At 51.9% G+C, this 13,141-nt stretch overlaps 1 protein-coding gene across 1 annotated transcript; it reads right to left on the bottom strand.

Annotated features, from left to right (window-relative positions):
- Nucleotides 1–2,152: 2,152 nt before the first annotated feature.
- On the bottom strand, nt 2,153–2,823 carry FAM163B (family with sequence similarity 163 member B; the record flags this gene model as incomplete). Its single annotated transcript, XM_080355806.1, has 2 exons — nt 2,153–2,545; nt 2,731–2,823. 2 exons carry the CDS (start codon nt 2,821–2,823, stop codon nt 2,153–2,155), a joined length of 486 nt encoding a protein of 161 aa, XP_080211932.1.
- Nucleotides 2,824–13,141: the final 10,318 nt, after the last annotated feature.

Below are 13,141 nucleotides of genomic sequence, written 5' to 3' on the forward strand. Positions count from 1 at the left end.
GCCAGCAAGAAAAGGACCTTTCCATGCTCCCAAGGGGGTTATTGCCCCATGTTTCTGCATGCATCATGACTCACTGAGGCCGGGCCAAAGGCTCTTTGCATCCCCTGTGCTCATGTTTGCACCCCAATTACTGCTCCCCTGCTTCCCACAGCAGCACGAACTTCCCGCACCTGGGTGAAAGCTTTGCAAACAGGACCCTCTGGTTGAAGACGCAGGGACAAAAAGGTCAACCTCAAAAAAAACCATGGCAAAGTAGTTTATTTCTTTTTTAAACATTTTTTTTTAATTCTTTCCCCCCGCTCTGTGATTCCCCCAAAGTCCTGTACAACAGATCACCAGGTAAAGGGTGGCAAAAGCCAACCCTCTGCCCAGTTTCCAAGCTACATGGGAAGGAAAGAAAGGGAAAAAATAAAGAAGACTTAAAGAAGGCTGGCAAGAGAAGTACGGCCACGAGAAATGCAGAGAGGAGGGCTCAATGCATGGAAACAAACGTCAGTGAGAACTGTACACAGGAGCGTGGCCACAGTGGTTGTTTCCCACCCCCGGAGCAGAAACATTGTGCTCCCAAGATGTGGCACTGCAGGGACCAAGCTCAGAATATTAAACATGTACAAAACCAAACCCAGCCACCCCCTCCCCACCCCAAACAGAACCTGCCCCCCTCCCCCCCGCCCCAAAAAAGTCAAAGACTTGCAAAGACTGACTTGTACTTCAAAAGATTTCCTCTGGAATTAAAAGCCATCGCGGTTAAAAGTAAAATATCCAGTTGGGCTGCATACAGTGGCTTCCCATGTCATCTTTAAAAAAGAAAGCTGAGCCCGAGCATGGCACCGAGGACACCTGAGTCCCTTGCAGCCAGTCCATCCTCCACCAGCCATCCCCAAGTCCAGCACGATGCTTTTAACCTGAATAATGCCCAATCCAGGAGAAAGAGGGTTGTTTGGTCAGACAAATGGTGAGGATTGCGAGACTGGAGGGGAAGAATCGAGACAAGCAGGAGAAACCAGAGCATGAAAGTGCCCACATCAGCGCTGCTGTGATGAGTGATTCCTTCTCCCAAAGCACTGAATTAACCGAATGGCTCCTTTGCAGCTGGTTTAGTGCAGAGGGTCTGTACCTGTTGCTTTGCCCTGGCTGGGTCCAGGCTGCCCGGCTGTGGGAAATGGCTCGATGAAAAATGCAAAAGATGTGGCTTTGCCTAAATCTAAAGTGTTTTGATCCATTCCTGGGTGGGGAGAAAGTGTCATGTCTTTTTTAAAAACAAACAAAACCCACAAATGCATGTAAAAATGTGCATGCAGGGGGAGTGGGGACATCCACAGTCACATTCTTGCTTGCCCAGCTCTCGCTCAGAAGTCACATATGGCATTATTTGGAGCAGGGATGCTGATTATTCGGAGGGGGTGGGTACAGGTGTATTCCTCCATCCAAATTTCCACAGCCAGGTAATGCAATGGGTTTGCAGCCCGCCCAGCCCAGCTCCATTGAAGGGCTGCGCCAGGGACAGGCTCTGCACCCACCGGCCATCCTAACCCTGCAGGGATCATGCCTGTCACCCAGGAATAAATAATCAGCTTGAGGAATGGGGATAGGGCAGGACTGTGCACATCACACACACACAGAGCAGTGCAGGAGGGGTGGCAGAGGGGTGGGCAACCACAGCCCTGCTTTGCTACGGGACCCAGGAGCCATCGGCTGCAGCGTGTCCCCACACCAGGCCACCAGGTACCCACTGATGTGCTGTGTGAGCCACTTTGCACCCAACCCCATGCCCCATTACTTGCTTGTCATCAGCGCTCCAGCTGAACGTTGAGGAGGAGGGGATGTTTACTCTGTATAAAAGGACGCACAATATCAAAATCCTGTTTATAAAAGAGAAAAAAAAATGCAACACAACCCTAGAAAACCTTGCATCCCAGCTGCAACCATCCTCCCCCTCACTCCTCTTTTGGTTATTTTTTTTGTTACCCCTTTATATCACCATTTAGCACAATCCTGCCCACAGAACATAGGAATACATTCAATTATTTTCTTCTTTTCCTTTTTCAAAACGCTCCTATGGATTTCCAAAAGTTCTCCCTGACGTTCCAAGCCCCGGCAGCAGCGGCGAGGTGCGATGTGATGCTCCGGGGCTGGGCGAGCAGCCAGCACCTCACACATCGGTGCTGATGCTGCGGCTGCGGGAGAAGGCTTCTCGCATGGCCGAGAGGCGGTTGGGGTTGAGGGCTTGCAGGTTGGCCACGCTCACCGGCAGATCCAGATCCTCCTGGCTCACCGTCTTGTAGCTCACCCGGTCCCCCCCGTTGTGCAGCTCCTCGGGGGGCTCCTGCAGGAAGAAGGTGGGGGGCTCGAAGGGCGTGCAGCTGGGGCAGCTGGGTCGGTTCGGCGCCGGCTTCTTGCCGAACGGTGACGAGGACGCGTAGAGTGACGGCCCGTTGGTCAGCACTACGTTGCGGTTGCAGTGGAGCGGCGGGATGTGGGAGTGCACGGCGAAGTCGGGCTCCTCCTCATCTTCCTCGGATTCATCCTTCTTGCAGCAGTAGTACTGAAACGGGATGGCCGCGCAGGGCTGGGGCTCAGACAACATCCCAAACCGTCTCCCCTGTCACCGAGGGGCTGCCCCATGTGTGTCAGCACATGGGATCAGCAAGGAGGGGACAGCAGGCTGCCCATGGGCTCCTGTCACCACAGCAGCACCCTTTGGGGTCACATCCCGCCCCCCAGCCTTACCTGGAGTCTACAGTAGCAGAGGACAGCGATGATACAAAGCAAAATAACAGTTGCTAATATTCCACCTGTGATGACCACGGTCCCGGCTGTCATCCGCCCTCTTCTCCATTAACAGCCTGTAAAAGTGAGCACACGGGGTGACAGGGTGCAGTGGGGGATCAGCTGGTGCTGCGACATTTAGTGAGCAGCAGCTCTGGGGTCACCCTGGGCTGATCTGCATGCGGGAGGGGGAACCCAAGGGAAATAAAACCTTCTGCCCAGTGTCCGTGGCACCCAGCGCACCCCCCCCAGCTCCTACCTGGTGGCCTAGAGCTGTGGTGATGGGGGAAGGAGCTTTGCAGTAAGGATTTCTGAGCTGTACACATTTTTTCTCTGAGCCTGTAATCCATTTTCTCCATGAAAACAATGTGTTATTTTAACTTGGAATAACTGGAGCTGCTAAGTGAGCCTTTAATGACTGCAGGGACAGGCGCCCTCCCTCCCCAAGCAGCAAGCTGGGCTCCGGGATGTGTCTGCCCGGCATAGCGAGTGCTGAGCTCCTCGCCTTCACCACGGCCAAGCCGCAGCAGAATGAGCGCAAGCTCTTTGCCACAGGGTCCCTTCCAACCCAGACTATTATTTTATGATCCTATGATGCTGGGGAGATGCGGACCTGCCTGCACACACCTGCAGCTGTGCAGACAGCAGCCTCGACACCGGCACTGCTCCGCAGCTAAAGCTCCAGCAGCCCTTTAGTGCTGCGAGCATCAGGGTGGGAACATGAGAAGTGACATAAATTAAGAGAGAAATCATACTCTGGCCACCTACTCTATGAGCACTTTAACAAAGCTGGCGTCCAGCTCACGCTATCAGGTTAAAACGAAAAAACCAGCCACCCCAGCCCCAAATTACTTCAGCACCCGAGGAAAAGCAAATGTATCTGTCAGGGATTTAACCTCCTTCCAAAGAAAATAAATCGGTGTCATATTTTCAGGCGCTTAATGTCCTGCTAAAGTTGAGTAAGTGCTGAATGGATAAAGCAGTATCGCATTTTATGTTGCTGCTGAGCGCTGTAGGAGGGAAGGTAATTTATAACGATGTCTGAATGCCTTCTAGCACCGTGCGGCCATGGGCAAGCACTGAGCCAAATCCTGCCCTCAGTGCTTGGGCAAAATACTCTGAGGAGGCTCGGGGGGAAGGAACACAGTCAGAGTAAGGGTTTGCAAAAAAATGCATTAGTGGTTTAGAAACTACGGTTCCAGTTTAAAGAGGGATGCTCAGCCCTGCAGCCTCTCAGAGACGGGTGCTGCACCCATCAGAGAGGATCAGCATCCCAAGATGAAAGGTGGCAGGTAGGGCTCTGCCAGGGATGGCTCCTCAGCTTCCTCACCAGTTAATTAAACAGCCACCTACCCAGGGGACAAGCCAAGGTAGCACAAAGCCAGTTTTTGTGGCTTCTGTCCAGTCACGGTCAGCCAGACACAGCATCGCAGCCACCGCTCCACCCAGGGCAAGACCACTTGTATTTCGCTCTTTTTCCTCCCATAACATACTTGTCTGATTAAAGCTGCGTACCTGGAAGCATTAAACTCTGCAAAGGGGGAGGAAAGCAGAGCGTGTGGTGGCCCATAAGCAGAACAATTCCTGTCTAGACCTCCTTTATACATTTGTTCCTAATTTCACGCTCCACAGGCTCCCAGATTCATATATTTAGTAATAAATATCCTGGTAAAAGGAAGTGCTTTGCAGCTCTGCTGTGGTCTTGGAGAAAGTATGCAGGAGCCCTGGTATGAGGAACGCAGGCACCGGGAGATGTGGTCCCAGCAGACGGTCGCTTGGCTCCGTCCTCACCCCTTGGTAACATTAGGAGCCCTCGAGCTACCGAGGATGCCTGAACCCCCCCAGCCCCTCTGCCCCATGCAAATCCAGCCCCCAGCACGTCCTCCATCACTGCCAGACAGCAGGGAAGGGGCTTTGGTGGGATGCTAACCCCACACAAGCTGTTTGCCCCTGGCTCAGGAGCCCTTTGCTGTAGGGAAGTGGTCCCCAGCGCCACAGAGTGACAGGGGATGGTGCCTCTTGGGGTTACTCAGAGCTAGTTTGGGCACAGGGGAGCTTGGGTGCAATGCCTCCCCCTTCCCCAGCAACCTGCTTTATCTTCCCAGTGTGCAAAAGGCAGGTTGTGCTGCAAAAACCAAAGACATGTCACTGTATGGTTGCTACAGGCTGCTCTGGGACGAGCTGTTTGGTTTTAGACACAATCTCTTGCTGCCTGCCTGCTTTTGGCAGGACACCTATTGCTGCAGCTACAGTGGCACCATGGCCTTTTCTATTCCTTTCAACCTGGAGAAGACACAAGCAGAGCTCCCATCAGCTCCAGTCCTGGCTCAGTAGCTTCTTTCCCACTGACACCCCTGCCATAGCTGAGGACATGGGCTTTGAGGTTGTGCTGCTCATGAGGAGCCAGAGTTGCAGCAGCCTCTGCTCCCCACTACCCCTGGGCACTGGCACGAGGGACCAAGGGACCCTCTCGACATGCTGCAGCCCAACCCATAAGCAACAGAGAACAGAACAGAATTGCACTTGGCAACGCAGAAAGGAGAAGGAAGAGGGGAGGCTGAGAAATCACCCCACCCCAGCATCCCCTGGACTGCTGAGGATGCTCGGAGCAGGGAGAGGCTGCTCACAGCTGCATCTCGCTCCCAGGCCAGCTCTGCAGAGACAGGACAGACTGGCTGTGCAGCCAGGGCCTCTCGGGATGCCTGCGTGGGAGGAAGGCTCCAGAGCAGCTGGGGAGGCTGAGCTCAGCCCATCCGAGGGCTCCAGTGAACACCGAGCTAACCACGGCTCCAAAACGCTGAGCTCCAGGTGCTGGGGCACCCCAGCCACAGCTGGAGGCTGGCCTGACCCTTCCTGCTGAAGCTGTGGGAGAATGAGAGCCAGGGAATGCTGAGAAGACCACAGTGAGATTTCTCTAAGAGACCCCTAAGTGCCTACCTAAGCCATCTCCTGGGATTTACAGGTCTTAAGAACAATCTTCAGGCCAGACCTCTACCTGAAAGAGACTTCTGTCCATCCCATCCCCTTCGATCCCTACTCGCATCCCCAGGGCAACACAGTCAACCCAAAGCCTTTTGCAGTCGCTGAAAGTGCCATCGTGGCAAGCACCAAATAAAGGGAGAGCGGGTCCCACTGAAACACTGCTTGCACAAGGAGACCCTGTTTTACCTATGAAGAGCTGTAGCCCAGGGCTTGTCCTCCTGCAGTGCTACTTGCATCCCCCAGCAGCCCTGGGACCTGCATCCTCTGCAGCCAGAAGCAGCACAGCTCTCTACTTAACGAGAAAGCTGGGAATTGCCCTTATTCACCCGTCTGCAGAAGCTGGAGATTTAAAGTAGCCAAACGAGGTAAGAAGCAACAACTGGCAGCACAGACATGAGTGCTGGGAGGATTTGCTCACACCTGGTGCCCCAGCACCTGGAGCAGGCAGGAGCTTGGACCCCACCATAAAAAATACACAGAATAAACATGCAGCCAGAAACAGCCCACACATGAGGGATGCTCAGCTCAGACCTGCATGAAAGCTCTGACCGCCATTCCGCTGGGGTCTCATGCGTGGTGGGGAGTGGAGATCAGCTCTGCCCCGGGCTTCCAAATGGTCAAAATGCAAAAAGGGGAGAGAAAAAGGGGAAAAAAAACCCACCCCACATTTCCCTGGGAGTGGAGGAGGACAGCAGCGTATCCTGAAGTGACACTGTCCTGGCTCTGCTCTGCGCTAGCACAGCCCTGGCTGTGCTGTGTGCTTGGCCGAGTTGCGCGGTGCTGTGCGGGGGTGTCCTCCTGCACCCAGAATGGCCTCCGAGGGGGGAGTGACACTGCATGGCGCCCCAGGCAAGGTCCCTCTGCCAGCTCTGAGCCTCCTCCAAGCACCATGAGTGATGGCTGCTGGAGGGTCAGCTTGTTGGGTTGCTCTGGGTAGAAGAGCCAAGGGAGAGACCTCGGTGCGGGGGAAGTTCAGGTTGGGAAGATTAAGACCTGTGTGGAAACTGGGAGTTGAGCAGCTGAGCACAAATCTGACCCTCTGAGATGGAGGGTCATGAGCTCTGCAAGTCTCATCATGGGTAGGTGACAGGGCTGTTTCCAAGCTCATCCATGCACAACAAACCCTGATGCTGATGCTTCTGACCAAGCCCTACTTCAGAAGAACGGACAAGAGCTCAGCAAGAGGCCGGTGACATGAGAGAGCACAAGTGATGCCAAGTGTCTGAGATGCTGCTTCCCCACAGCTGCTGGGTCTTGCTGCCACTGCTGCTTTCCAGTCTGGAGCTGGGTGAAGGCAGCACTGAGGGTCCAGGACTGTGGCCATGAGTAACAAGAAATCCCACTATAACAAACTGGCCAGTGCAGAGGACACTGAACCTGAGCTCTTGATGCTGCAAAGATTCAGGGTGAGCCTGGCTTATGCTCCCCTGTTGCCCCACCAGTGCCACGTCAGTGCTACAGCTCTGCCCAAGGGCAAACCCCAGAAAGCACCCGTGTGAAGGGAGGTGGGAAAGCAGCAAATAAGTTAGAAGCCAAAAACACAGTTTGGTGGCAAATACAGCCTTATTTCTGCATTTCCCCCAGTTCCTGTAATCCTACCCAGTCAATGAATAGGAGCTGGGCTGCTAGGAACAGCTGGGCAGCGTGCCAGCAGAAGACTTTGCTTTTACGGAGCCAGCGGACAGAGCAGCTGCCAGAAACACAGGCAGAGAACGTGGCTTTCCATATAAAAAACACTTTCAAGCAGAAGGCCTGCATCACTTTTGTTTGCTTTCTCTCTCTCGCACTCCTGGCCTGGGGGCTGATGCTCTGTGCAAAGAGCAGGGATTGAAATAGCCAGGTTTGATGGAGGGTGGGCTGGGGAAGGGGCACGTGGGGGCTCAGTGTCTGCAGAGCCATCGCTTTGACAAGAGCATCTGAGCACACAACACAAGGACAAGATGAGACATGTCTCATCAATCAGTGCTTCCTCATCTCAGCACAAGTGCTGCCCATGTGGGACCCCCTGCACCTCCCGGCATCCCATACTCCAAGTTGCTTTTCAACATTTTATAAGCAGAGGGCACTTAACTCCCTGCAGTGCCCTGTTTGGAGAATGCTACTCTCAATTTCATGGTCTCATCCATAGCAGACAGATCCTTTGGGGTGCTGGAGGCTGCATCTGCACCCACTGGGACTGCACTCACCCCAGTATCTGCTCGGACACTGGTCTTTTGCAGAGCAGCTCCTGCACTCAGTGCTTTCCCTGTGTTGAAAGTGGGGGTTTGCACCACTAGTGACAGTCTCTGGAATAAGAAGGATTTTTGGAAGTGAGTTTATGGACATTGGAGAGGGCTCCAGCACCTGGGAGATGCAGCCAGGTCTGGGCTGGCACCTGCAGCCTGTGACACTGCCATGGGCTTTCAAATGACAAATCAGAATGAGAAGCAAAACATTTTACACCCACTTGAAACTGCATGTCCCCTTCTGGTGGCTTTAGAGCAGTTACCTGGGTTGAAGCCAATTACAGAGGTCATTGATATCCTTACAGAAGTGACACACAGCTGACGGTTCAGCTAAGCCCGCAGTGACCCTGCTGGGACAGACCCTGATATTTCAGCTCCCACTGATGTCCAGACCAGAAACAACACATTTCAAAGGCAATCTATCCAGAGTGCCTGATAAATTATTCAGCAGATGGGACATGGCTGGAATAGTGCTGAGCTCTGCAGAACAGGATCCCACTGCACAGGGTGGCTTGGGCAGGGCTGGGGTGGCAGCTCAGGGCTGTGCTGGGGACCAGGGCTCGCAGGATGGCTGGGAACAGCCTAGGGCAGGAGGACAACACCACGGCAATGGGAAGGTGATGAGACCTGGGGTGCGAGAGAACCCTCTCCACCCGCAGGCACTGGCTCGGTGCTTTCCTGTGCAGGTTTTAGTGCCCTGGCAGTGAGAGTTCAGCCTGGAGGTTCAGGCTCATGCACAATGAGCATTGGGCTGATACGGGGATGTATCCCCTGGATTTGCATCAATCATAACCCACTATAAACTCCTCCAAAGGTCTGGAAGGGCCAGGGACTGTTCTCCTCCTCTGTGTCCATTCTCAGCCCTTCACAGCCAAGAAACGCTCCCTTGGTGCTCCCCGAGCGGTGCCGATGGCTGAGCTGGGGAACGGGGATGATCAAATGCCACAGCAACCTGCTCCTGTCTGCTCTGATTATCATCCCATTTAACCGGATATAATAATGATCACATGTATCATTAAACCCCACAATTTTATAATCCAAAGTGTTTTGTTAAATATGGCACAGCAGCCCAAAAACTCCTAGAAAAGCCACTGCTTTTCCAACGAGTTGTGTAGGGTTTTTTCCATATGCTGAGGACACACCGTATGCGTGTCCCTGCCAGGCTGTCCTGCACAAGAGCTGCTCATCACCCCCAAAACCCAGCAAAGGGGGCCCAGGCTATTCAGGAGATACATCACACACCAACAGCCACTCCAAATGTTCAGTTTTCCACAAGCTTAAAAAACCCAGAAGTTCAAGGGACAATGAGGGATCCCCTTCTGCCAATTACCACTATTAGGTTTTAAAACAGAGATTGGCACTTAGCGAGCCGTCTGAATTTTCAGCACACTTAAGCAGGCTGCCTTCAAAGCGAATCGGTCTCGGGGCTGCCTGGCCCAGCAGGGCACAAGAGGGAATATGTGCTCTGCAATAATGAGGCAATAATGTCATTTAATACAACCAAATCACGCCTAATGAAAAATAATATTTGCACAGCTCATCAAAGCAGCATTGAGGCTTACTAAGCACAACTCCAGGCATGAATTTAAATGACTGCAGATGCTAAACGGAGTGCAACGGTGCGGCTGGGGAAGGACAGGGGAAAATGCTGAATCACCTGGATGGTGTGTGTGCTGCCCTTGGGAATGTCCCTTCCAGTGCCCCTGGGACATCGCGAAGGTGCTGCTGTCTCCCTGGGATTAGGGAAGGTGTCTGCAGACACCTCAGCATGGTCTGGAATAAAGCAGGGTATATTCACACTGCTCTGCCATTCTGACCCTCTGTAAAACGGTACAACCACATCCTAAAAAGCATCCATAGGGATGCAATTGGTATTGATAGGGATGCTATTTGTATCGATAGGGATGCTATCAGTATCAATAGAGATGCAATCAGTATCAATAGGGATGCAATCAGTATCAATAGGGATGCAATCAGTATCAATAGGGATGCTAGCAACTCAGAACTGCCCAGCGCTGCATCCCTGCATACCAGCCCTACACTGGCCTCAGTCCAGGGGAGGTAAACCCAAAGCCAGGCCTAAGGAAGGAACTGGGACAGACACGATGGACTCGCCTGCAGGTCCAACCCTGTGCAGGGTGAACTGGCACGGCCAGCTGGGCTCTGTCAGGATTCCAGAGCTGCTGTCAAACCACACCAGAGGGTTTTACCCTCCCCAGTCCCACCTTTCACTACCCAAACAATCACACTTTGCTTAAGTACCAGGAATTATTTCCATACACGAGCTGGAAAGCAGGCTGTAATCCCAAACACACATAAGCAGCCTAAACTCCTTCAAAAAAAAAGAAGAAAAAAGGAAGAAAGACAGGCTGTCTTTCCACCCTGCATCATTTAATCACCTCTTGAATTATTATTTAGTCTCCCTGAGGTATTAGCATCAGAGAGAGCAGGTTTTGGTATTAGCAGCTTGAGATAAGCTACCGTAATCACTGCTGAGTGGGAAATAAAGTGGGGTGGGGAGCCAACTTCTAGCAGGACAGTTTTGCAGGCTGGAAATGTCCCCTGGCCAACCTGAAAAGCTTGTATTGGATTACTGAGAACTAACAAATCTTACTCCTGACCAGTACTTTTTCCTGCAATTCACTGAGCAGGTCTTGCTCCTTCTCCATCACAATCCCACGGGACAGCACAGCACCAAAGGTGGAAAAAAGGGAATTTATCCTTCTGAAAGAGCAACTCTTTCCAGAATTGCTTCGCTCACCTGGATTTTGAAAGCGACCACCCAGCATGTCCCAGGGATGAGCTCTCAGGGCTGCCTGAACAACCACTCAGGCAACAGCAGCCCCAGCTGGGATCTCCACAGAGATATACATTGCTGCCTTGAAGGAAAAAAAATCACAAGAAAAAAGGGTAGGGAGTTTCCATAGCTACAGCTTTACATTGCTCTGGCAAAAGCTCAGGTTCAACCCATGGAACGCGAAGCAAACAGAGTGTTTTTCCCACTCCAGCCCATCAAGGTAGTGTGGTGTGTGAATAAAGAAGAGAAGAGGGGAGAGAGAACTCAGTGATTTTGGAAATATGCAGTGGACCTGCAGAGATTTAGTGCTGCCGCCAATGCAGAGGCACTGTCCCCAAGACCTGGCAATGTGGGGCTTGTCTTGCTTTGTATCTGTGCCTTGGACAACGTCACTTTGGGCTGGTGTCAGCATCACGGCTCGTGGGGAAGGACACGCACAATTGCAAACTGCTCTGATCATGAACAAGAGGGCGACGGGCTGCCTCGCTGCTTGTGACCAGGAGTTTTCCTACAGGCAGTAAAATCTCCTTATGTTATCCTTTTAAATAAGGATTTATCATTGCTGCATCAGGGGAATTAATACAGACCCGTCTGAGAGGGTAATTTTCGGATTCTTGGCAACTTACACTGAACCAGTTCCAGTAAATTTTCCTTTTTGTCCTCACCTTAATTCTGTTACAGCTTTTCCTGGGAGATGAGAGAGGGAAGTATTTAACTCAGAGGAAAAAGAAACCCCACAGCAACAAAATCATAAGCAAGAAAAAGTGGAAAAGATAAAGTAATTCATACAGCTCAGCTGATAACTGTCATTAGATGAACAAAGAAACCGAGAAAACCTTCACACAAATTGCTCTACTCAAAACCACGTGGGCTTAACAGAGCTGCTGGGATCAAATGTTTGAAATATCGACTGTTCCCAGGGACAGCATCTTTCAGAAATCAAAACACACGTGATGGATCTTTTTGCCTAGCATCAGCACCGGGACGCCGCAAGCCCTGTCTTTGAAATGACTCCTGGATACTCGAGAGGCCCTTGAGAGGGACGCGGAGGTTCCTGCTCCCCGCACGCAGGCTCCGCCATCCCCTCGCCATCCCTAGGAGACAAAGCAAGGCTACTGCCAACACGGGAAACTGAGGCAGGCTGTTCCCACCACATCTGCCCATAACCCACAAGGATGCGCAGGCAAAAACACCTCCAACCCTCCTGGAAAGCAGGAGGAGACTCGCACCCCAGCGCTGCCCCAACTTCACTCCCGAATCCCAGCTGAATTGCACCTTTTTTCACTTGCACAGCGAGCTCACGGCACTTGAACATGTTTGCTTGAGCTCGTTGGGAAGCAGGTGTGTCATACTGTTAAATAACACCTTCTGCCCCAGAGCTGTTGGGATGAAATGGGAACCCATAACCAAAGTAGCTCTCTAAACATCCCCCTGGCCATGTTGATGCTGTAGAAACACAACGAGCGTGCTATTAACAGCCTGCCTCAATGGTAAACCAGGCACAAACCTGCTTAATGGATAAATTTAAGTCTTACAAAACCCAGACCTGCAAATGCAAGCATCTTTGCTGCCCTGTGCCCAATTAGCAGACCTCAGCTCATCAAAACGCAGACACCCCGCTCGCAATGCAGCTCTGCCAGCAGGAGATGCCCCTCGCAAGGTTAAACAGACCAGGGGCTCCTCTGGGAACTGGGAATATATTCACTGCTTCCCAAACCACCGGCCTGTTGAATAAACCACCCTGTGCCCCGGCTGCCTCTGCTTCTGGGCTTGACAGCGGAGAGACCAGGCAGCACATGGGAGCCCTGGAACTTCTGCTGCGATCACACGATGCCTCAGTTCTGCTTCTGGCTGGTTTAATTAGGACATCATGAAACCACACAAGTTTGTGATGTTTGGGTTACGCGGCAATGCTGGCATCCCTATCAACCAAAGCGCTTTTTCTTTTCAGGTTCCTGCAAATGTTCTCCTCTGTATTCAGTTTTGGAAACCTTCTCTTTTTGAGCAAAACCCAGCACTGGCTACAGCAACAGCGTGCTGGTGTTACACATTTCTGAGGCTGGGCGACTCTAATCCTCTCCAGCCATAGCCCAGCAATATTCATGTTTTATATTTACTACCAATCAAGTCAGACAGTATTTTAAAAGCCAACCCTTGGTCTGCCAATATATCATAATATTTACAAAGGTAGCCAGAAAGCAATTAAGATCAGTGCTTGGTTTCTCAGAAACCAGTATCACAGTTTTGTGTTTTCTGTAACCTATGTTGTTTTATTTAAAAATACAACAAAAACAAAGATGTGATGCCAGAAACGCAAGGGAAAACATGCGCACCCAAGAAAACCCCACTTTCTGTGGGCTGAATCTGC

Source organism: Nesoenas mayeri (genome assembly GCF_963082525.1).
Source record: "Nesoenas mayeri genome assembly, chromosome: 18".
NCBI classification, from domain to species: domain Eukaryota; kingdom Metazoa; phylum Chordata; class Aves; order Columbiformes; family Columbidae; genus Nesoenas; species Nesoenas mayeri.